At 37.4% G+C, this 26,940-nt stretch overlaps 1 protein-coding gene across 1 annotated transcript in view; it reads left to right on the forward strand.

Annotated features, from left to right (window-relative positions):
• LOC114669582 (extracellular calcium-sensing receptor-like) overlaps positions 1-26,940 on the forward strand; it is a 203,545-nt gene that overhangs the window by 125,487 nt on the left and 51,118 nt on the right. Inside the window, exon 7 of the mRNA XM_051922538.1 lies at positions 19,343-19,778. Within this exon, the coding sequence (XP_051778498.1) occupies positions 19,343-19,778 (436 nt within the window). The remainder of the gene's footprint in view (positions 1-19,342; positions 19,779-26,940) is intronic.

Raw genomic sequence — 26,940 nt, forward strand, 5'->3', positions numbered from 1 at the left:
GTAGAATTTGGTGTACAGTACAAGTTATCACAGTTGATTGTTCATTAACAGCTGGGTTTTACTCCAAATAAAGATGATCATGGATAGGGATTATTGTGATCCCAAGATTTTCTGTTAAACAAGTTATGATTCCAATCCAATGGGGTTTAAGAAGGGAATAAATAATTCCAAACCATAAGAACTAGGGAAGTATTTGATGGAAGACATCTCTCATAAGTACATACTGTATATTTTTGACAGTGTAAGAATGTCCAAATGAGAAATTTCTTGAAATGTACAGTTATGAGTAAAGCGTCTTGTCATATTTTTTTAATTTGTCATTTATCTGTCGGTTTCTAATATTGCAGCATTGATTTCTATGTTAATATCTGGAACTACAATTAAACATAAAAATGATTTTCACACTGACACCCTTTCACTCTTGCTGATATACGTCTGTCACAAATTACTCCTGACATTCTTCTCCACCTATTCCACCCTGCCTGCACTCTCTTTTTCACCACTTCCACAATCTCCATTACTCTCTGTACTGTTGATCCCAAGTATTTAAACTCATTCATCTTCACCAACTCCACTCCATGCATCCTCACTATTCCACTGTCCTCCTTCTCATTTACACACATGTTGTCTGTCTTGTTCCTACTGACCTTCATTCCTCTTCTCTCTAGAACATATCTCCACCTCTTCAGGGTCTCCTCAACCTACTCCCTACTCTCGCTACAGATCACAATGTCATCAACAAACATCATAGTCCACGGGGACTCTTGTCTAATCCGTCTGTCAACCTGTCCATCACCATTGCAAATAAGAAAGGGCTCAGAGACGATCCCTGATGTAGTCTACAAGACGGTAGTGAGACCAGCTTTGTTATATGGGTTGGAGACGGTGGCACTGACAAAAAAACAGGAGACAGAGCTGGAGGTGGCAGAGTTAAAGATGTTAAGACTTGCATTGGGTGTGATGAGGATCGACAGAATTAGGAACGAGTACATTACAGGGTCAGCTCAGGTTGGACCGTTTAGAAACAAAGTCAGAGAGGCGAGATTGCACTGGTTTGGACATGTGCAGAGTAGAAATGCTGGGTATATTGGAAAAAGGATGCTAAGGATAGAGCTTTCAGGTAAAAGGAAAAGAGGAAGGCCTAAGAGAAGGTTTATGTGGTGAGGGAGGACATGCAGGTGATGGGTGTAACAGAACAAGATGCAGAGGACAGAAAGATATGGAAAAAGATGATCTGCTGTGGCAACCCCTAACAGGAGCAACCGAAAGAAGAAGAAGACTGACATATTTATATTTGTTTTGTTAAGGTGATTTATCACTTCTGTTATCCATCAAGTCTAAAATTTCTTTCTGTTTAAGATATATGATTTTTTGTCACATATACAGTATATTCTTCTAACAGCTTCTTTCAGGTGACTCTGATAACTTTTTTTTTTTAAATCATAGCATCATAAAGAGTTTTTGTCCAGAAATCTATCATATTTCTCTACTAACTTAATGCAACTGTATAAACACAAAAAGACAGTAACCAAACAGAACCACTCCATCAAAGGAAGGAAAAATATAAAATGGCACCTGAAGAAATATAACATGAATAGTAGAAAACCTGCAAATACCACACAAGCTGTGAGAAGGAAGTGATTCAAACTCATGAAGCTGTGAGACAGCAGTACAGTAGTATAGTATACTTTGTTAAATATTCATTAGAAGTAATCACTGAAGTTTCTATTATTAATTGATCATCTATAACACAGAGAATTATAAACAAATATTGTAGCAACTACTTCATATTTTAATGTTTAACACTTTATCCATGAGGGCATATTCTTTAAGTCAATAAACTTTTTTTGTATGTAACATTTGGATACTTAAATGTATGTGTCTTTTATGAATGGTATTGACATCATAAAGCATTTTGCATTTGAACAATATCATTTTGGATAACCTGTTTAAACACCCTAAAGCAAACTGACTGACTGAAACTACACTTTTTCTCTTGTTTTACAGACTCACTTCAATGTATGAGTTGTCCTATAAGCTACAGGTCCAGTAAAGAAAAAAATCAGTGCATCCTGAAAGATACTGAATTCCTGTCCTTTGAAGAGATCATGGGCTCATTACTCGTCCTGTTTGCTTTATTAGGAGCTTTAATGACAGTTTGTGTCGCAGTCATCTTCATCTTTTACATTGATACTCCAGTTGTGAGAGCCAACAATTCAAAACTCAGTTTTCTTCTGCTGTTCTCCTTAATCCTGTGTTTCCTTTGCTCACTTACTTTCATCGGTCAGCCATCAGAATGGTCATGTATGCTGAGACATACAATTTTTGGGATCACCTTTGCACTCTGCATCTCTTGTATTCTTGCAAAAACAGTTGTGGTGTTAATGGCTTTCAGAGCCACACTACCAGGCAGTAATGTCATGAAGTGGTTTGGCCCCTGTCAGCAGAGAATGAGTGTTGCTTCATTCACATTAACTCAAGTTATAATTTGCACATTTTGGTTATTTTTATCACCCCCATTCCCTCATGAAAATTTTACATCATACAAAGAAAAAATAATCTTAGAATGTGAGGTAGGATCCATAGTAGCATTCTGTGTTGTGCTCGGTTACATTGGATTTCTTTCTGCTGTGTGCTTCGTCCTTGCCTTCCTTGCTCGTAAACTTCCAGATAACTTCAATGAAGCTCAGCTTATTACTTTCAGCATGCTGATATTCTGCTCAGTCTGGATCACTTTCATCCCGGCTTATATCAGTTCGCCTGGCAAATACACAGTAGCAGTTGAAATATTTGCAATACTGGCTTCTATTTTTTGATTACTCTTTTGTATATTTGTTCCAAAATGTTATGTCATTTTATTAAAGCCTGAGCAAAACACTCGAAAGCATCTAATGGGAAAAATGCCTTCAAAATCACTTTGAGAATAACAGTAACATTTTTCTATATTTACAATGTATTGGTGAATAAACGAAAAGGAAAAGAAACCTTCACTTCTGTTTTTTTTTTTTTTTGCAGTTTTCTCATTTATAAATAAAACTATTTTTGTTCATTCACAGTTTAATGTATGAAGTTATTTGTTGTGGATCACCTTTACTTTTGGAATTTGATAAATACTGTGTGTTTTAGTTGTCTGTAAAGAATAAACCTGAGTAGTAAAAAAAGAAAAAGGCCTCTGCTTTTTTTTTCTTTTGGTTTCACTATGCATTTATTTATTAAATCAGTAATATCAATGATACATGTGACTGTACAGGTCGGTTCCATGCTCCCGCTTTCCTTTGTCATAACTAAGATGAGCCGGGCAAATGAGAACACACATGCAGCAACGGGAGGTTTGAAAGTGTCCAGTGCTTTTATTAAAATCGAAATCAAACAAACTTCAAAGTGCAAATAGTGTGGTGTTCCACCCATTAGTCAATAAATAAATAATCCATAATAAAGTGCAATGTGGAGGTTAAAAATCAATAATAAATAAATCCGTAAAAGCAAGGTTAAACTCTAGCAGGAAGCAGTCTAAAATGTCACAAGCCCTGGTGCATTCCTCTAAAATCTGACGTCTCCCCGGCTAACCCTGTTTGCATTTCGCAGCATGGAGAGACATAAACCAGCACATGTAGACAACCCTTTTATCCACTTAGGCCTCTGCTGCCTGTCCATCCACAAGGCACCCTCAAGCATTACTCTCTTCAACTCCCGCTACTATCCTAGGCCTTGTGGAGGAGTTCTCCTAGAGTGTTTGCCGTTGCTCCTGCTACCTGGCAACACTCAGCCCCAATTTTGTATGTGTGTGCATGATCAGCCAAGCTACCACAACCAACCCCAGAGTGGCACCATCTTGCACACTCCTGTGACCATTCCAAGCCGGCACTTTGAGGCATGATTATTTATTTAAAAACTCACCTTTCACCACAGATTCATCAGAGTACAAAATTTGTGTTTTTTGTTTTTTTCTGGATAGAAATCATTTATCTGGCTGCGATGGTTAGTGTTGCTGCCTTTGCCAATCTAGACACCTCAGTTGAGCTCAAGAATGGCCAGTGTCTGTGTAGAGATTATCACACAGTCTGCAAGTCTCCCCATAACCTTTTGGTCCCTGTGTTTGAGACAATTCTGTACCCACCTACAAGCTGTAGCTTGAATAACCATTTCTTTTAGTTTTGTCACTAATCTCTCATGTAAAACCTTATCAAAACCCTTCTGAAAGCAAGCTAACTAATATCATGTGCACCTGTCTTAATATATGCCTTTGTTGCTTCCACATAAAATTCCAGGTTATTAGTAAAACATGGCCTTCTCTTTCTGAACCCATGTTGACTAGTTTCTAAAATACCTGTTCTAGACAAGTACTGCTGGATCTTATCCTTAATAATTACACATAAATCTTACTGGCCTATAGTATCAGCACAATCACCATTGCTATACAATGGAGTAATATTTGAAAGCCTCTAGTCTTTAGGAATTTCCCCAGTGTGAAGAGATTTTTGAAAAATGTGTGCCAAGGATTTTTATATGTACCTACCAGCTTCCTTAAACACTCAAGATTAAATGTTTTTTGGACCTTATGATTTGTTAGATTTCAGCATATGTAATCAAACCTTATTTGGCATATTTCAGCAGTTACTTGAGAAAGGAGAAGTATCTGAGTAATAGAAAGTTACAAATATGACTCCAATCTTCAGAAAGGGTGACAAAATGGATCCAAATAATAATAACAATAATAATACATTTTATTTATAATATATATATTTATTATATTTACTGGGTGTGGTGTACATGTCCGTGATGGAGGGAAGAAAGATTCCAAAGATCTTCTCAGCTGTCCTCACTACCTGCTGTAGGCTCTTGTGATCCATAACAGTGCAGTTCCCAAACCAGACAGTGATGCAGCGGCTCAGGATGCTTTCAATAGTCCCTCTGTGGAATGTGGTGAGCATGGGTGGTGGAAGATGGACTTTCCTCAGCCTTTGCAGGAAATGCTGGCTTTCTTGGCTATGGAGCTGGTATTTAGGGACCAGGTGAGGTTATCCGCCATGTGAACACCAAGAAATTTGAAAATCTCCACACTTGAACGGTCAATGTACAGAGAATGATCGCTTTTAGTTCTTCTGAAGTCAATAACTATCTCCTATGTTTTGTCTATGTTCAGAGATAGGTTGTTGGCTTTGCATAGGTCTGTTAACTGCTGCACCTCCATTCAATATGCTGACTTGTCATTCTTGCTAATGAGACCCACCACAGCTTTGTCATCAGCGAAGTTAATGATGTGGTTCAAGCTATGCATTGCTGCACAGTTGAGTCATTAAAGTAAACAGCAGTGGACTAAGCACATAGCCCTGTGGAGCACCACTGCTGTGTGGTGTGCTGGAAATACTGCTTCCAATACTGACTGAATGAGGTGAGAAGGCCAGATGGAGGGTGGTGGCTATGGCATTGTCTGTTGAACGGTTTTGGCAGTATGCAAACTGCAGGGGGTCCAGTAAAGGGGCCAAGAGGGTCTTGATGTGCCTTATGACGAGCCTCTCAAAACACATTATGATGATTATTGTGAATGCAACTGGACGATGGCCTTTGAGGCAGGACGCTAAGGACTTCTTCAGCACAGGAACAATGGCGTTACTCAGAGAGATGTTGAAAAATATCAGTGAGAACTTCCACCAACTAGTCTGCACATTATTTGAGCACCCACCAGGGATATTGTCTATTTGTAGCAGCCTTTAGTAGGTTGACTGTATGTAGAGTTCTCCTTACATAGGCTGTGGTCAGACACAGTACTTGGTTGTTGGGAGGAGGGGTGGTCTTCCTTGCTGCCACGTCCTTCTTCGCCTCAAACCATATATAGAAATTGTTTAGCGCATCTAGAAGGGAGGCATCACCGTCACAGGCCAGTGGTGTTATCCTGTAGTTATTGATAGCTGGGATTCCCTGCCACATGCGGCATATGTCACTACTGTCTTAGAATTGGCTGCAGAATCTCTGGGCATGTGTACGCTTTGCTACTCTGATGTCCCAGGATAGATTGGCACTCTGTGTTCTCAGGACCACCTTGTCACCTTCTCTAAATGCAGAGACTCAGGCCTTCAGTATCCCACACACTTCTGCAGTATTCCACGGATTCTGGATGGGGTGTGTGGTGATGAACTTGGAGACAATAACATCATCGATGCACTTGCTGATGTAACTGGTCACTGATGCCGTGTCCTCCTCCAAATTGGTGCCATAGGCTAAAGCTTCTCTGAACACGTCCCAGTCAGTGTGCTCAAAACAGTCTTGAAGAGCAGAGATGGGTCCTGCTGAACAGATTGTCACTTGACAACTGGCCCAGGTAGGAACAGGGCTCATCCCAATATGCGTCAAGAACCCAGCATGTTTGCCTCCCTCATTGCTTAGTCCACATACTGATTTGGGGAGCACTGACTTGAGAACTCTCCAGTGACAATAAAGAGGTTGTCTGGGTGAGTATTCTATAGTTCACAGATAGCACTGTACAGTTTACAGAGCTCCAACTTAGCGGTTGCGCTGGGGGGAATGTAAACTCCTACTATAAGCATAGTAGTAAATTCCATTGGTAAATAAAAAGGTCTGCATCTAACAGTCACAAACTCCATCAGAGGTGAGCAGTGAATAGACACTAGTATAGAGTTCTTGCAACATTCCGTGTTGATGTAAACATACATGCTGTGACTGCAACCCTTACCGCACTAAGCAGCATTTCTGTCTGCACAAAACACAGCTCTCCTGTCCAGCTGATCCTCAGTGTCTGGAACTTTGTTGTGCAGCCACATATCTGTGAAAACAAAGAGGCAACAGTCTCTAAGCTCACGATTGGTAGTCTGCCAAAGTCAGATACAGCTCATTTTATTGTCCAGGGTGCAGACATTTGAGAGTAGAATGGATGAGAGAGTCAATTGGCTATGGCTTGCTATTAGCGTCACACAGACTCCTGAGAGCTTTCTGTGCTTCCACGTCCTCGCACACCGATTTCATGTGTCCTTCCTCTGTCCATCAGTATCAGGTGACTCTGAGGACTGAAGGCCTGGTCCTCTCAGCAGTCCAAGGTCGCATAACCTCTCCAGCAGATCATCCTATGGGCTGAAATTTGGATGAGTCCTGTAATGCAAAAGTGTCTGGCAATGGTAGATATGAACACCAGTTGTTCTGATATCCATTTACCACGGATGGTCTGGCTAAAAGACAAAAAAATATGAATTAGCACCATTTGGGGTCCAGGTGAGGCTACTGTGAGGTATTCAAAAAGACTTCTGATACAATCCCATACAAAAGATTAATTCTAAAACTTAAACGTATATGGATTAGAGGTAACCTATAACATTGGATCTCAAATTGGCTAACTGGAGACAAAGAGTACAGATGAGTGGAGAATGCTCCATGCGGCGTGAAGTCACCAGTGAAGTCCCTCAGGGTTCTGTCCTTGGATCATTTCTTTTTTATATATATTAATGACATTGACTCCAGTGTAGGCCATGGGGTGTTGATGGGGTGATTAGTAGAGCCTGAATTCACATGTACAGTAGATGTGCACATTTCAGCTGATTTTCTTATTAGTAGTGTGGGGTGCGTAATTAGGCACATGTACCACTGTAGAATAAAAGGTGTCTGAGTAGGACACAGAGTGGAGAGATCGAGAAAAGACTGAAAAGGAAGACAGTCTGAAGGTTAACTGCAAAGAAAGGAAAAGACATAGAGGCAGGATCTTACCAGGACTAATGCAGCAATGAGGAGGCAAGCAGTCGGGAAATGGCCCAAACAGAAGCAAGCAGATGGCACTCATGAGGCAAGGTCACTCCTGCTTAGCACCCAAGGAAAAATGGCAGCAGGAGAAAGAAGTAGGTCAAATGGAGTTCTCCGCTGAAGGACCAGGAATGATGTTAGGAACTTGAGTTAGTTTAAAGGATGACTGAACTTAGGAGATCGTAAAGGCTGAGCAGAGCAGTCATCAGTTTGGAGGGAGGCACAAAGGCTCACACGTGGTTTTACTGCACCGATTCTAACAATGTTTTAACCTCATTGCCCAGTCCATCCTCAGTCATGACTGTCGATGCCCAGGGTTCAAGAACAGTAATGACAGGTGCAGGTATCCCAGCTATCACACTCTAGTAGTTAAGAGGTTAAAAAAGCACTAATTATCTATGTGATGCTTTGATCTGTGAGTCTGATATACTTCTGTTTAGCATACTTACGTGCATACCTTTCTGCAGTATACTATGTAAAAATTTTTCCAGGCAGCCGTAACAATGTGAAGATTGTGAGTTCTAGTGATTAGAATAGGTGCACTGCTCCAGTTTGACAGACATTAAAGCGTGTAAAGCAGAATGTGCTAAACTGGTGGAAGAGAGCCTAATCTATATATTGCATTTGTCAGTAGAACCTGCAAATAGCAAACTGTTCATAAAGAGAACCAAGAGTTGGACAAGGCACAGAAAGATGTCAAAACCAGGAGATCGATAGACATGATCAATACGCCAAAATGAGAGGCAAAAATCAAAGCCAGGAGCCAGAAATATGAGTCAAGTTAAATGAGGAAGTTGTCCTTCAACTAATTGCATCACTTACAATGGGTCATGACCTGAAGATATTATTCGGCCCACCCAGGAAGCTGTCCTGATGATATGGGGGTCTTAAATGAAATGTTAAAAATAAAAACATTAATGCCAAAAACACCCAATAAAAGTACATAGTTAAATGAATAATGAGAGTCAGAATTGAGTTCTGTGACCCCAAAAACTGCCCAAAGTGAATGGCAAATTACTTAAAACGATAAAAATATTAATAGATTCCAGATCATAACATAATCCCTGTTAACAACTGGGACACCAGATGCATCCATCCAGTTTTGATGGAAATTTGTTGTGAGTCAAGAGTGTGACACATTGGAACACATGCATTAGAAAGACAGAACTGCCCAGAATTAGGCTTCTATATCCAGGTTTTAACAATGCCTATCTTGTTCAGCACAGTTCATTTAGATGCTGTGCTGAAAGCCATTAATGACTGATGAGATACTACATTCAGTTTCCATATGATGTGGGTGAACAGGCCAACATAAAAAGCTAGTTTGTAGCAGTTCCTGTCTTTGCTAACATAATTAGGGCAATTGAATGCACTCATATTGCAATAACAGCACCTAGCAACAACAAAGTTGATTTTGTTAAGCAGATCAGTGATTTGTCATTAGATTACAAGTCTTCTGTGATGCATCATGGCTTAGTGGCCTGGGTGAGCCCTTGATTCATTTATTTTGAGGCAAAGTGGTGTTTGAGAATGACTTGCTGATGGTGTTGTACGTGATTGCTGGCTTGTTGATAAGGTAACTGGCTGACACCTCAGTTTTTCATATGGCCTGTGCAATTCATTTTAACAGCAACCAAGTCATTACATGTTCCACATGAAAGTGGTTGCCCACTCAGACATTGGTGCCTTACTCCTTCCTTTCTCACTTCTTCCTCCTTCACCCTTCCCCAGACCCCCAGATACTCTTCTTGTGGAATGCACCAAAGGAGCATGCAAATGCAGGTGCCACTGTCTGAATGCATCAGGTGAGTGACTGCTCCACCAGCCAACAAAAATCTGCAGTATCGTGGTTGCATGTGCTGTGCTACATGACGTGACACAGCATATAATATTCCACCCCTTGACCTTGTTGATATGGAGCCAGATGCTATCCATTCCCTACATACTGCTCTTCCTGCAGTTCGAAAGTGTTAGGATAAGCTGCATCAATTGTGAAATGAACAAGCAGGTGCACAGGTATATTTCTAACAAGACCTTTTAATGACTCAGATATTTGCTAGTGTGCCCCCGATTTCCCTGAGCTCCTGGTTTACTTCTCATTTGCCACATTTGTATGCCCAGACTGCCTTGGCATAATGCCACATAAAAAGGTATCTCTTCTTTCAAGCATTGTGCAGCTGGTAGGCTCATGCAGCAGAAACCAATAACGTGTTGCCATTAAACATATTTGAGGGTGTTGGCCACCAAATAAAGGTCAGTCAGTCAGTCATTCTCCAACCTGCTATAACCTAACACAGGGTCACGGGGGTCTGCTGGAGCTAATCCCAGCTAGCACAGGGTGCAAGTCAGGAACCAATCCCGGACAGGGCGCCAACCCACCGCAGACCAAATAAAGGTTCTTTGTCTATTTTTATTTTAGAGATAAGAGATTCTATTGTGTATTCATCAAACATTTTGCTTTTAGTTTTTCTTCTCTTATCACCAATGTCTCACCTTACAGGTAAATCTGGTCATTACATATGTATAAGGGAGATTAGCATGGTCCATATGTGGCTGTTTCATGGTGGTAAATGAATAAGGTTCAAAGCACATTCACATTCACACATTTACAAGATAAGTGTAACATATAAAGGATAAGCTGCATTCAAATATGCAAATGCCAGGTTTTATAAATCACTCTTTATTGGTGAACATATTTTCTAGTTTTTGGGCATACGCATATTCTTACACTCAAATCCATTCAAACTTTTATAATGTAAATGAGACCCATGGTCTGTACCAAATAAAGAAATTGAAATGGCTAAAAAATAAAGCCCATCTAGCTTGTCTGGCATTTAATCTCTTGACAGAACTTAAATATGCCAAATTCTTGTCATCGGTGTATATTATAAAATTGGCAACTTCTAGATAATGTTGCCACACTTACAATTTAAAACTAACAATTCATGATACCCTGTATCCTTTTTGCTCTGCTTCATTTAATTTCTTTGCATAAAAAGCATATGAATGAAGGAATGTGATAGTACAGCACCCACAGTGACATGGGACCAATTTAGGATTTCGTTCATTTTGGAGTCATCCATGTCAAAACCTGTTCTTGAAATTTCATGATCTAAAAGCATGATTTTTCCAGATGGAACTCACACTTTTCTAGTTTATTGTGTAGGTTATTTTGGCATAGCCTATAGCAGGCCTCTTTAATATGACTTACATCCAATAGAAAAGAATCAGAAGCTTAACAAAAAGAAAACACATTCACCATTCAGGAACACCCCTTCTTGCATAACAATGAAGATAACACTTATGTCTGAAAAGAAGACAAGATATGTATTTTCAGGCTTTGTTTTGAATGAGTGGTTGCTCATGGAGTCCCGATTGAGGCATTTTACGTGATTGTGAGGGAGCATCAGTTACGACACTATGGTCATGTAGCACGATTCCCCGAGGGTGATTCAGCTCGCAGGATCCTCATTGTTGAGGACCCGAGCGGCTGGACCAGGCCAAGGGGATGTCCACGTAACACCTGGCTGTGGCAGATGGATGGTCATTTCTGGAGGGTGGGACTGGACTGTGTGTCTGCCTGGGGAGTTGCCAACCAGGATCCTGAGCTGTTTCATTGTATGGTGGGTGCAGCAATGCGCTGTACCAGTGCATGCTCCCCAACCTGACCTGACCTGACTTATTATAACATCCTTGAGCTTGAAACTTGAAAGTTATTGCCAGATGACAGAGTTTCTTACAATCTGTGTCAGTGTTACAGTCTCCGATAAAAAGCACAACACAACCCACACTACAATATACAACATATGACATAATCACAACATTATATACAACACCATTTAACAATACTACATAGCATAAACATTTGGTAATATTGCAGTTAACAGCATTCACAGAAGCATTTTTTGTGATTATCTTAAAAGCCAGTGGTTTTATAAGTGACATAATAGTACCATTTGAATACACCTCATTGGAAGCAGATTTTAAAAACTGATTTACAGCAAACACCACAAAATTTGTAAGAACTCCAAATAAAGTGATAAAAAAATAAAAGCTGTGTGACATTCAAAATTAGGACCTGGTAATAGTTTCCATCTCTGATTAATTAAGTGCAGATGAGGGACACTGCAGTAATGAAATGAAAAACCTCTACAGTATTGGGCACCAGAGAATACTGTATATGAGGAAGATACTTATTTACACTTAGATGAAACACAGTGGATTTACAGAATATCATATAAATGAATTACTTTGGAACAGTTGAGCTGTTAACAAACAGGATTTTGGAGATGCTGCTCCTGGTCCTGGTGTTGTATGTAAATATCATAAAGGCAGAAGAGCCTGTTTGTAGCCTCTATGACACCATAGATGCACCTTTCTTGTCTAAGGATGGAGATATTATTATAGCTGGGCTTTTCAACATTCACAACAATGAAAATACAGTGGCTACTTTTAAATCTAAACCCAATCCGTAAGAATGTAAAGTGTAAGTACATTAAAAAATACAATAAAGAATGAAATATAAGAATGACAGCTGGGATGCAACTTGAAATGTATGTTTAGCTAAGCCTGTATTAATACATTCATACACTTTGTAAGAAGAATTTATGAACCTACATGGTAATTTTTACTGTAAAAGGAAACTGATAATGTATCAAAATATGTCAATGGTTATTATTTTTATATCAAAGTACTCCTGTTCATTTATGACAGTTTTGTATACTCTATTTATGAAATACAGGAACATATTAAAATGTATAATTAATAACATGAGAAAGACCATTCTAGAAAATGTAATATATACCACACATACACATGCAGGTAAGAAGATTTATGATGCACCATAATTAAGTTTTTTCAATATAATGAAAAGCATTTATTTACTGTTTTTAAATCTACAGTCTCTAACATACTTAAAAGAAAGAACTGATCAATTAATAAAAAAAAAATTATTAATCTTTTTATGTAATTGCAATGAAAATACAGTGGCTAGTTTTAAGTCTAAACCCAACCCGGCAGAATGCAAAGTGTAAGTGCATTATAAAATACAATTAAAGAATAAAATGTAAAAATGAAATCTAGGATTCAGTTTTCAATTTATGTTTAGCTAAATCATGACTTATTAATTCCTGTGCTTCCTTTTACTGAAAAAGGAAACAGAAGATGTTTAAAAATATGTCACGGTTATCTCAAAGTACTCTTGTTTATTTATGACAGTTCTGCATACTGCATTTGTGAAACAAATTAACATATTCAGGTGTATAATTAATATAAAAGAGACAGATTATTTCAGAAGACATCATATATACAGTTCCTCATCATGCAGATAAGACCATTTATGTAGTAGTATTGTTAAGGTTTTTGGCTGTCCTGAAAAAAATATATTCACTGATTAAAAAAAATATAGTGTCTAAAATTGTAAAAAGACAGAATTCATAAACCACTCAAGAGATGTGCTTTTATTAACATTTCCACATCATTTGTTTTCTCTAAAGTATCAATGAAAGAGAGTACCAGAGTGTTAAAACTATGATTTTTACCATAGAAGAAATCAATAATAATAGTAAACTTCTTTCTAATATCACCTTGGGATACAAGATGTACGATGCTTGTTCTTCTGTGCAGTTGTCCATTAAAAAAGCACTGGCAGTATTAAATGACCCCAGAAGTAGAACATTTAGTAGCCTGCCTTGCAGCAGGGCTCCTGCTCCTGTCCTAGCCATTATTGGGATGTCTTCTACCGTCTACACACAGGCAGTGTCTTCAATTACAAATGCTTTTCAAATACCACAAGTAAGCCATGTTCTTTAAACTCTACCTGCTATATACTGTACATATATAAAACATATTGTTAACACCTATTATTAATGCATACGCAACAGATAATTCTTCATTAAATTATGTTTTTATTTGTGTTCACAGGTAACTCATTTTTCTGCCTGTGCTTGCCTAAGTGACAAAATAAAGTACCCAACGGTATTTCGAACAGTTCCAAGTGATTATTATCAAAGCAGAGCCCTGGCACAGCTTTTAAAGCATTTTGGATGGAACTGGGTTGGGACAGTTAGAACTGACAATGATTATGGAAATGATGGAATTGCTGGTTTTGCACAAGCTGCTCAGGAAGAAGGCATTTGTATAGAATATTCAGCTGTCGTCTCAATTGTCATGACACGACAAAAGTATATAAAAGTCATACGTCTGATTAAAGAATCTTCTGCAAAAGTTGTTATTGCCTATTTAAGTGCAGTCACAATGAAAACATTTATTGATGAGCTAGTACTTGAAAATGCCACTGGTTTACAGTGGGTAGGAGTCCCAGTCTGGATGACAAAGATACTTCCGGCAAAAGAGGAATATTACAAAATTATGGGTGGAGCAATTGGAATGGCTTATACTAATGCTGTTATCCCTAGTTTACGAGACTATTTATTGAATATCCATCCCTTCTGGAATCCTGAAGATTCTTATTTAAAAGAACTTTGGGAAGTTATCTTTAGTTGTAGTTTCAATTCAAAGGACGTCACAAAGAATAAATGCACGGGAAGAGAAAATCTGAGAGACATAAAAACAGAATACAATGATGAAAGTGAATTTCGAGTTCCCAGTTGTGTATACAAGGCATTGTATGCTGTAGCACATGCTCTCCATGATCTGTACAATTGCCAGGATGGCCAGGGGCCTTTAATAAATAAGACATGTGCAGACAAGAGGAAAGTTGAGCCGTGGCAGGTAGAAAAGTGTATTATGTGCTATAATATACCAATATAACATATCAATTGTGTTATTATTATTATTGTTATTAAAGTCATTGTTATGTTACAGTGCTTTTTTCAGTGAGACACAGTGTGTTACCTGATGAGTTGGGTACAATTTAAAAACAATGTTGTAATTTTGATGATGATTTAAATTACCTGGTTTGAATGATTGTGAGTGTGTACTAATGTCCTGTAATGGACTGACATGCTTTCTTTTGCTCATTCTCACATTATACCCATATCTTCCAGGACACTCTCTTGCTGCAGGAACTATAAAGAGGAAAATACAGATTAAAATGGATGAAAACAAATAAATAGCACTATGTCATTTACCATTGCCATTATGTTTTTAAAAGTTCTAGGTTGAGCCTATACTAACAGTACAAGGCATGAATAATCACTGGACAGAATATCACTTTGTCACATATATTCACACACACTTATATTTTGTCAGTATACTGTAGATGTACTAAACTCCATGTTTTTAGTAAGTATGAGGAATCAGTAGAATCTGGAGAAAAGCCAATGGAAAACTCTGAACACTATAGACCAAAGGTCCTAAAACAGTTCACGGCAGATAATATGGCTATAGGGTTTTTATCTCATTTATTTTTTTTTATTAGAAGGCAACCCATGCTGATAATTAAAATCTTGTGTACTGATCTTTAAGTTAGAGTCTGACTTGGCATTGTATAAGAAATGCCACTGATCTAGGTACTGTATTTCATTTGATATGTTTCCCTCTTTCTTTACCTTCAAATATGATGTTTTTAAATTAAAATTCCAGTTCACTGAAGAACACTTAAGTAGTTTTTTTTAGTTTTCTAAAGCAGCTTTGAACATCTTTTCAGCCTTTCTTTGGCCAGTTAACAATGGAACATGAAGCTGAAAATGTGTGTGTTCATTATAAAATATTTGCTTCAAAAATATTTGGGAAAAAATAAAAGAGAATGGTTGGAGCATTGAGAAATAGTATTCAGCTCCTATTAACAAAACATTCTGATGATGATCTCAGTAAAAGAAATTCCACATTATTAGTAATATGTTTAATTAAAAGACATTGCATGTCGAGTGTGATTAAAGAGCACTCTGAAACAACAAACAACTGCAACTAATGGAGCTCTGTAGAAACTGACCTGGAGACCCCAGGTGTCCCAGATATATCACCTTTGAGGCTAAAGTGCTGATCTCTGTGCCACTGTGAAGATCCTAATATTATTATCTTTTTGCAGGTTTTACACTATCTTAAAAATGTTAATTTTACCACAGTCTATGGAGACAATGTTTATTTTGATGCAAATGGTGATCCTGAACCAAAGTATGAAGTGGTAAATTGGCAGCCTGGCGATGGGGGGCTCATAAAATATGTAACAGTTGGCTTCTATGATCCATCTTTACCAGATGAAAAAAAAATTCAGATGAAGAATGTCAGCATTGTCTGGGCAGGAGGTCACAATGAGGTAAGATTAACTTGCCATTAGTAGGAATGTAAAACTGAAATACTAATTGAATGGAATGTCAGATAATGTAGAATCATGTGAAACATTACAGAATTAATGGACAGAATGCAGGCTTGAGCAGATCAATGGCAGATGAAATGTAATGTAAATAAATGTAAATTGTTACACACAGAATACAAAAATATATATCTTGAGAATACAAAAGGGATGTTTGAAACATGAAGGTACAGTACATTTTATTTGAAGGACCTAGGTCTAGTGTACATAAGCCACTATGAAGGCTGAAAGAGTGTTACATTAAAGAGGACAATGTGTAGAATGCAAGTCAAGGGAGGTTTTGCTTAAACTTTATAACCTACTGATAAGGCCTCATTTGCAGTACGGTTTTGGTGTCCATATTTCAAAAAAGATATGGCAGTGCTAGAGAATGTCCAGTGAAAAGCAACAAGGCTGATTCTAGAACAGCAGAAGTATAAGCTGTGACCAAAACTGAGGGAGCTAAACATTTTCAAGCAAACTGAGATTAACAGGTAGAATGAGTGAAGTGTTTAAAATTATGATGGGAACAGGTAATAGTTAATCTGTTCTTTCTATTGTTCTGATCTTAATTTTCTAATGTTAACGTTTTTATCTGTTTGTATAAGACAGTGTTAAATAGTTTATTTTGTTATGAATGAAGAAGAGTGTTTATAGTTTCTGAAGCCAGTTTTCTGATGCCAGCTTTATTCAAATGATGTTTCATTTCTGCCTTTTTATGAGGTACCCACATATGTGTGTACAGAAAGTTGTCTGCCTGGCACACGGAAAGCAGTTAGAAGAGGACAACACGTTTGCTGCTTTGACTGCATTCCATGTGCTGAAGGTGAAATTAGCAATCAGACCAGTAAGTAGCAAAATATGTTCATTTGTAATTAAAACATTGCACAACACTTTCAAAACCTCTTGATAAAATGCAGTGTTAAGGGAATATATCCTAGCAAAACAGAAAAGAGCCTGGGACTGGGTTGCCACACAGTTCAGGGCTGAATCTTACATACAAAGCCAATTTAAAATCACAGATTAACTAAACATGCATGTGAATGTGAGAGAAAACACAGGTCACCGGAAGAAAATGCAAAAATCCATTCATGCAATGATCGGATACCCAATTTGAAAACAGAATACTGAATGGGTGAGGTAGTGGCAGCAACCATTGTGCAACCATTTAATATCATTTTTGCAAATCTTAGATATAAAATCTATATAAAATCAGAGTGTCTGAGGTACAGTAAATTCATAAGTACAACAGACATTTCTCAGTGAATGTTATACTCAGGTCAGGTCAGGTCAGGTTGGTGAGCACGAACTGGTACATTGCATTGCCACACCCACCACATGACAAAACAGCTCAGGATCCTGGTTGGCAATCCCTTCAGAAGTCACAGCTATAGTCCCTGGATTTAACAACAGAAATTCCTTCTAAGAAAACACCTTCGCCACAGCCATTCTCACTGAATTATCTGAGAAGAGCACTGGCACACAGGCCACTTGGCACTATTCGTACTCACTGGTAGTCTATATGTACCCACTGGTGTGTACTGTATATCTATTGCAATAGACTGCATTTGTGCAAAAGCACAAATTAAACTCTTAAATATCTTAGTAATTAGTTATATTAGTAAACTCTTCAAAAATAAAAAAAAGTTCCAAGTTACCAAGGACATAATTTATTTCACCAAGCTTAAATACTAAAGTGGACAATGGTTCACAAAAGCCATCATCCAGTTTATGGCAATCTGAAATATTCTGGAAGGGGGCAATAGCCTTGAATTTATCATCCTTTTTACCTTCTCCTTCCACAGCCTCGTTTATCCCATTCTTTTACTACTTCTAAGCCTGATGTCAACCTATGATTCCCAGAAGTCAAAGCAGCCTCAGACTTTAATGGTATCAGAGACTTTAACTCCACCTGAGAGGTCATTAAACCCTTGTCCTCTTTTATAAGGATGGACTTGAACCCTACTGGAGGAGTCATTAACTTGTCTTCCTCGTCCAGACCCTTAACCGGAACTTGGGCATGCAGCCACAACTCCCTTATCATTGAGCTGGCTCATCTTCTTCACTTCATCTAATAACCTACCATAGGGAACAGGGCTGTGGCTGCCTCTTGTCCCCTAAATCCATAGGATTCGTATCGACACGAGACAGTTTTCCCTGAATACTTTCCTTTTCTACTTGAGACAACTCCAACTTATTTATCTTCCATTCCACAAAATGATTTACATATGCATTCTTTTTCTAAGTAGCACTTTACTTTGCGTCCGACTTATCAAAATACTTGTTACCATCTGCCCAACATTAGATTATCTTTTGCATTCCTTCTTTTCTATCGTAGCCCTCAGGAATTCCAAATGATCCAGTTTAAAGACCCTAACATTCATACATCCCAGCTACAGCTGAATGAGGCAGACATTTACCCATCCTGGCCACCCCAAGTTACCACATAAAATGGACAGAAAACACTACATTACCTTATCTAGCGAAAGAGGTGGCATGTCCTTACAGCGGCAACTGTCAAAGTGAAATCACAACGCAAGTTCAGGATAGGAAGAATAACTTTATTTGACACATGTGTAAAGTCACCACAGTGCCATGAAAGAGATGACTGAATAACAGCTGTTAATAGTACTTCTTAAATATAAAGATAATTACACAAGACATGATTAGTCTAACATTTCTTTCTATGCAAGACATAGAAACTGTACATTTTTCCGTGCAGCTTCTTTCAGGTGACTCTTGAAACTTTGTTTAAATATCCTATGTATTTTTTGTACAGAATATCCAATCAGTTTTGTCAACTAGATTAAAATAAATGTCTCCTCATAAGGACAAAAACCAACTGTAACTAAAAACAGAGCACCTATAAAAATACATCATGAATATTTGAAGAACCTGCAAAAACCACACAAGGCATGACAATGAAGTGATTCAAACCCAGTCTCCTGGAGCTGTGAGACTGCTGAATAGTAGTATATTATAATTTGTTAAATGCCTATTAGATTGAACAACTGTGGTTTATATTATTAATTGCTCAGCTCTAATATAGAAAGTCAAAAGTAATTATTGTAACAACTACTTCAAATTTTAAAGTATAACACCATATCAATAGAAGTATATTCTTTAAATTAAAAAAATATTTATTTTTTGTAAAATTTGGATAATTAATTTTGTATATCTTTTATGAATGACATTGACATCACAAAGCATTTTACATTTTAACAAAATAATTTTAGTTAAATTGAGTAAATGTACTAAGGCCAATTAAATACTAATGAAAGTACAATTTTTCTCTTGTTTTACAGATTCACTTCAATGTATGAGTTGTCCTATAAGCTACAGGTCCAATAAAGAAAAAAATCAATGCATCCTGAAAGATATTGAATTCCTGTCCTTTGAAGAGATCATGGGCTCATTACTCGTCCTGTTTGCTTTATTAGGAGCTTTAATGACTGTTTGTGTTGCAGTCATCTTCATCCTTTACATTGATACCCCAGTTGTGAGAGCCAACAATTCAGAGCTCAGCTTTCTTCTGCTGTTCTCCTTAATCCTGTGTTTCCTTTGTTCACTTACTTTCATCGGTCAGCCATCAGACTGGTCATGTATGCTGAGACATACGATTTTTGGGATCACCTTTGCTCTTTGCATCTCTTGTATTCTGGCAAAAACAGTTGTGGTGTTGATGGCTTTCAGAGCCACACTACCAGGCAGTAATGTCATGAAGTGGTTTGGCCCCTGTCAACAGAGAATGAGCGTTGCTTCATTCACATTAACTCAGGTTATAATTTGCACATTTTGGTTATTTTTATCACCCCCATTCCCTCATGAAAATTTTATGTCATACAAAGAAAAAATAATCTTAGAATGTGAGGTAGGGTCCATGATAGCATTTTGTGTTGTGCTCGGCTACATTGGATTTCTTTCTGCTGTGTGCTTCGTCCTTGCCTTTCTTGCTCGTAAACTTCCAGATAACTTCAATGAAGCTCAGCTTATTACTTTCAGCATGCTGATATTCTGCTCAGTCTGGATCACTTTCATCCCGGCTTATATCAGTTCACCTGGCAAATACACCGTAGCAGTTGAAATATTTGCAATACTGGCTTCTAGTTTTGGATTACTCTTTTGCATATTTTTTCCCAAATGTTATGTCATTTTATTAAAGCCTGAGCAAAACAATCGAAAGCATATAATGGGAAAAATGCCCTCAAAATGACTTTAAAAAAACAATAACAATTCTACACCTTTCCAACATACATGTAAATGAAAGAAAAGAGAAAAAAAAAACTCACTTCTGTTTTTTTTTTTCATTTTTTTGTTTATAAATGAAACATTTATGTTCATGGACAGTTTTATATAGGACATTATTTAGTGTGGATTGCCTTTATTTCTGGAATTAGGTAAACACTGTGTGCACTTTATAATAGTCTTCAAAGAATACATTTTAGTGGAAAAGTGTTTTTTTAAGTGTTTTGTTTTTCATCTTTTTACAACATCAGTAAGGCAAATAGTAATAAATTTGTGGTTTCTTTCTAAATAAAATGAATTTATTAGTTGCTTAAGTAATTGATAATTAATTGATAATTAATTAATTAACTGATTAGTGTTTGACAGGCCATAATATTTACCCTTTTATGCTTTGGCTATAGACTTGATAAAGCTGCTTTTTTTAATTTACATTTATTTAACCAAAGCATTTTTGCTGCAAGTGTATTACACTGTTTTTAAAATCATAATTCAAAATTAATGGGCCATTTTGAAAACATTGTGTATGTTTTTACGAAATAAAAATTATTTTTATCAGTGCCTGAATTTCTTAATTAAAACATAAAAATGAGTAAAAATTTTGAGGGATATACAGTATAATAACCAATAATACTAAGTACCAAAATGCAGAATTTGTTACTGCAAATAGTTTTTAATAATGACAAAAGATGCTCACTACTCACTTGGCATAAGTATAATTTTTTAAGTTAACCATAAAATGATTAAGTAATTCTTAAATTATAAATGAAAAGTAATTTTTGAGAGGCAGAATTGGTCAGAATAGACATTTCTATAACATTATTATAGAAACTACTTTCGTTACCTTTTTTTCAGTGATATATCCACATTTACAGTAACACAAGTAGCAATGCAAATGCATTTTCTCTCCACATACAATAAACGAACATCGTGTAGAGCTGTAGCCATACTCATATGAGGAGCAAAAGGGTGACCATCATTCTAAACCTTTGAACCCGGCTAGTTGATTTTCATGCCAGCCACAAAGTGATATACACCCAAAGTGCTACCCATCTATCTACTAATTGAATAACAGCCTATGTATATTTATTACACTACACCAGTGGTTTTCAGCCTTTTCACTGGAGTGGAACCCTGCGCGCAAATGGTTACCTTGCTCACGGAACCCTGTGTAATTATCCACCAGTATGTCCCAACATTTTCTGGAGATTTAGGTGGAACCCTTGGCAAGCATTCACGAAACCCAGGTTGAAAAACACTGCACTACACTATTGTTACACTGCTCTACTTTCTAAATGTTGCAGTCCATTGACGTAGTGGCATATTTCTGAAAGGCCGCTCTCTGCTGTCGTAACCCAGTTGGCTAGGATGCACGCCTTTGCTATACAGTAATCCCTCCTCCATCGCGGGGGTTGCGTTCCAGAGCCACCCGCGAAATAAGAAAATCCGCGAAGTAGAAACCATATGTTTATATAGTTATTTTTATATTGTCATGCTTGGGTCACAGATTTGCGCAGAAACACAGGAGGTTGTAGAGAGACAGGAACGTTATTCAAACACTGCAAACAAACATATGTCTCTTTTTCAAAAGTTTAAACTGTGCTCCATGACAAGACAGAGATGACAGTTCCGTCTCACAATTAAAAGAATGCAAACATATCTTCCTCTTCAAAGGAGTGCGTGTCAGGAGCACAGGCTGTCACAGAGATAGAGAGAAAAGCAAACAAATCAATAGGGCTGCTTTTAAGTATGTGAAGCACCGCGGCACAAAGCTGTTGAAGGCGGCAGCTCACACCCCCTCCGTCAGGAGCAGACAAAGAGAAAGAGACAGACAGAGTTTGTTTTTCAATCAAAAATCAATACGTGCCCTTCGAGCTTTTAAGTATGTGAAGCACCGGGCTGCATGTCGTTTCAGGAAGCAGCTGCACAAAAGATAGCAACGTGAAGATAATCTTTCAGCATTTTTAGGCGAGCATCCGTATCGTCTAGGTGTGCGAACAGCCCCCTGCTCACACCCCCTACGTCAGGATCAGAGAAAGTCAGTGCAAGAGAGACAGAGAAAAGTAAGCTGGGTAGCTTCTCAGCCATCTGCCAATAGCGTCCCTTGTATGAAATCAACTGGGCAAACCAACTGAGGAAGCATGTACCAGAAATTAAAAGACCCATTGTCCGCAGAAACCCGCGAAGCAGCGAAAAATCCACGATATATATTTAAATATGCTTACATATAAAATCCGCGAAGGAGTGAAGCCGCGAAAGGCGAAGCGCGATATAGCGAGGGATTACTGTATTTGAATATGAACATGAAGGCCTAAGCGAAGGTTTATGGATGTGGTGAAAGAGGACATGCAGGTGATGGGTGTAATAGAACAAGATGCAGAGGACAGAAAAATATGGCAGAAGATGATCCACTGTGGCAACCCCTAATGGGAGCAGCTGAAAAAAGAAGAAGAAGTTATGCTACTTACACAAGTGGTGCTGATGTTTTTTTTATTTTTTTTTATAGCAGATAGTCAATTTTGTTTTCCCTTGTATGTTTCTAGGGGAAAATTGTAAGAATTTCAGTTGTACATTATCATGGGACCAACTCAAAAAAATAGATGCATAGTATGCGCAGAGAAGTACACCCAAGGAAATTCAGGTGCTTGACAGCAGAAGTGAGAGCCCTGTGGGGAAGAGAAGATGTGAGGCAATTGATGGGAAAACAGTGAAAATCATGTGGAGTGTCCTTCTGCATTGTGTCTGACACTGAAAACTGTCTTGAAGCATATTAATCAAAGATTGAACTTTGGGCATAAGGTCTGTACAGGGGATGATAGAAAATGATGAAACCTGTGAGACTGCAGTGTAACTGCAATGCTAGCATTGATAAGGAAAATTACTGTGTTTGGTTTTGTTTCTCTTTTCCAACAAATTGTCAGTGAGGTATATCAGCATCTGTCTCCTTTATGAACTGTAGGGGTGGGGGGGGGGATCTTTGTGAATTTGGCCATTTGATTTTGTCATATTATAGACTTTAAAAGCATCAATGCAACAATCAGACCATTGCATGCACCACAACCTGCAGACATAGGCATGAAAGAAAGAGACCGAGTTACAAATGTCAAAGGCCTGTGTGTTTTGCACTCATTGAAGAAACAAAAGGCACTTTAGACATGCAAACTGCCTCTCAGTGTTCATTTAAAAGATTAGATACAAAGAGCCAACTCGTTGGTCATTATATATACCCATTATAATTTCTGACTGTTAATCATGCAGGGGAGAGTAAAAGAGAAATCAGCTAAGAAATGGAGTGTGTTAGTTATCAGTTTTGTTAAGGGCAAAGGTCCTTAAAGGGGAATATTTAGATCATGGGGTTAACTTGTATTTCTTCTGGACATTTTTTTTATTGTAGAAGTATTTTCTGTTGCCTTGAACAACAGGAAAAGACATGTAGGTGCAGTTAGACATAGTGCTTGTTTATGGCTTAAACATTGTGTATACGACTGGTTCTGGAGCTTAATCTCATTTGCTGTGTGTAACTCACTTGGTGTTGTTAAGTGTGTGAGTTTTTTAAACAAGTATTAATAGTTAATTAAGCAAAATAATTATTAAGAATTTCTCGAATATACACAAACCTTTTTTTCTGGCACTAATCTCTCCTTCATAAATACCGGTAATCATAAACATAGAACCACATCACTAAGGCAGTCTTGTGATGTACTGTCTTATCCAGAGTTGTGTAGTTGTGTATATAAACACACATAACAGTTTTGTCTTAATATAACATTATTTAGAAAAGAGAAAATTGAGAACCAGAGAGGAAAAAAAAATATGTTTGGAATTTGTACATCGATTTTGAGTTGTAAAGTACTGTACCTTGCATACAGCTCAGGCATAGAAATAGCATTCTTTTTTTTTTTAAATCACCCTCTAGCAGCACTTTAAACACTGGTTTTTAGTCACCTTTTATAATTTCTCTCTCAGTTGCTCAAACTGCTCTATGCCCAGCTGGCATTGCTTTAAATTCATATAAACTAGCAGTGCTGTTACATCCCAAATAGCACTATTCAGTGTCCTTGCCAGTATGGACAGAAGAATATATCTGACTATTCTCCAGTTTTGTGCAGCAGTACAATAGCCCATGGGGAGATGAATCAGGAGACCAACATCTAATATGAACAACAATTCACTCTTTACTTGAATGGTTGTCTTCAACAGCTATTCCTCTAAGTGAATTCTGTAACTTCAAGTTTGCAGTACTAGTGCAAAGGTTCTTTACTTCATACTCTGTTAACTATATTGAATCATTAATTTCATCCCAGAGGCAGAGTACCCATCATAAAATTCCTTCATGCTACTTAGACGACAATGTCTGTCAACTGTGAATGAGTTAAATCATGAAATGTGATCCACCTTTCTCTATCCAAATCACCTCTTAATTTGTCTTGAACCACAAATCTTGTTTCAGTATAACATTAGAACACTGGAACAATTATGATGAGAACAGACCATTTAGCCCAACAAGCTTGTCCATCCTATTCACCTAGATTGTCTAAAATAACATCAAGTTAAGATCTGAAGGTACCTCAAGTCCTATTCTCCACTACATTATTGTAAATTTATTCCATGTATCTATGGTTCTTTGCGTAAACAAAAACTTTCTAACATTTGTGAGAAATCTAACTTTAACACGTTTCCAACTGTATTACAGTTTTCTTGTAGAAAAGTTTATTTTAAAGTAAGAACTGCAATCAGCTGAACTAATTATTTCCATAATTTTCAACAATGTGATTATGTCACTTCTTAATCTCCAGGAAAAATTAATCTCCTTTAATCTCTCCTCATAGCTCATAACTCTTAGTCCCAGAATCAACCTAGTCATTCTTCTGTGCACTTTTCCAGCACTTCTGTGTCTGTGTAGTAATATGGAGACCAAAATGGTATACATTACCTAACATGGGCCACACTAGTGTAACCCATACTGTAACTTAAGCATAATCTCCCTTGATGTATATTCCTCAAAATGTGACACATAACATAAAATGATATTAGTCTTCTTGATCACTTCTGTATTTGGTTTTCATGAAGATTTTGATGAGTCAACTATGACTCCAAGGTACTTTCATAAACAGTACGTTCAAATTTCAGTCCTCCTATTCTGGTTTCAAATATAAAATTTCTACCTTTCTGTGCCATACCATACACTTAATTACATTAAAAATTATCAGCCAGAAATCTGTCTAAGCTGATGAAAAGGGGGAGTAGTAGATCCTTTTTGTGGACGGTGCTGACTTTTTAGCTTTTTGTATAAAACTATTTTCCTTATGATTGTCTTTTGTGTATATTTATTGTTGCTTTCTGGCTCCGTAAGCAGAATAATCTTTCCACCATTCATTTCACAGCATTCAGTCTAGTGGACACACGTTGGGATAGATTTCATACATAGGAATTTTAACTTATTAGGTTTATCTTATTAGGTTTCATTAAATAAATAAATAATACCAGTTAAAACAATGTCAGCTTTTTACCCAACTGGAATTGTTCTGATCCATGGTCTGAGATATATTTTCGAAATATGTCTAGCCCACAGCTTGGCCAAAGGTAGAGACTGATTTTACTTTTTTACCAGAAAAGTGCTTAAAGCTGTTAAGGTTTTATATTTCAGTCATGAGAGAAGAATGAAAAAAAAATCTGGGTTTAACTGGATTTTGTTAACTGTTATGTGACAATTAGATTTAAAAGTTTAGATGCTGAATAATGAGTTGTAATGTGAGATCACTAAATATCTAAACAGACAATCACAACAGAATACTTTGAAACCAGATATAGCTGAGGAGAGCAATGGGAAAATAACTGTACTACAACATCGTCCATTTGGCGCATGATAAAAGGGGGAAATGTGCTAACACCTCACCCTACAGTAAGAAAAAGGTTGTTGATAGCAGCAATAAACATATTTTTAGAGGGGAATATTATAGTGATGTGGAAGCCTGATTGCCCAAACGTTAACTGTGCCAACTTTACAAGTAGATGGGCACAAGAACTGGAGTTATTGGAGGTAATCACTGTTTTTTTTTAATTCAGTAAAGCACCAATGAGGTAGAAAACTTTTCTAGATTTACTATTCTGTAATAATTTGGATAAAATTCAGGGGGGAGATGTGATTGAACCATTAGGATCTAGTGACAATAACAAAATATATTTCACATTGTTTTGGCAGAGTGAATATTCAAGACATAAAACAGTTAATTTAAATCTAGTAGGGCAAAATATGAGATGTGGCAAAGCCTAAGTAAGATACATTTAGTGTCTCTTTTATGTGTAGAGAGAGTTTGTGGGGCAGGGTTAAAAGTGTAGAAGGAGGAATTGTGGGGCAGGATTAAAAGTGATTTACATACAGTGCATGAAAGGTGTATCACATTTAGAAGCAGAAAGAAATTAAAGACAGTTCTGTGGTGGATAAATAAACAGCCAAAAATTGTTTACAAAGGAAAAAACAACTGTATAATGCATATAAGACTTAAAGCTAACTGTAAGGTGTTTGAGACTGCAAGAGCAATGGTGAAAATGGACATGGGGAAGGATCAAAAGCAGTATGTGATAAATATTGCAGAAAAGGTGAATGATGACCCAAAGAGACTCTTACAGTATTTTAGTAGTAAAATAAAGGTCAAGGAAAAGGTGAAAGAGTATTAGGAACTATAAAGGCGAGTTAG

Source organism: Erpetoichthys calabaricus, chromosome 2 (genome assembly GCF_900747795.2).
Source record: "Erpetoichthys calabaricus chromosome 2, fErpCal1.3, whole genome shotgun sequence".
In the NCBI taxonomy this organism is placed as follows: Eukaryota; Metazoa; Chordata; class Cladistia; order Polypteriformes; family Polypteridae; genus Erpetoichthys; species Erpetoichthys calabaricus.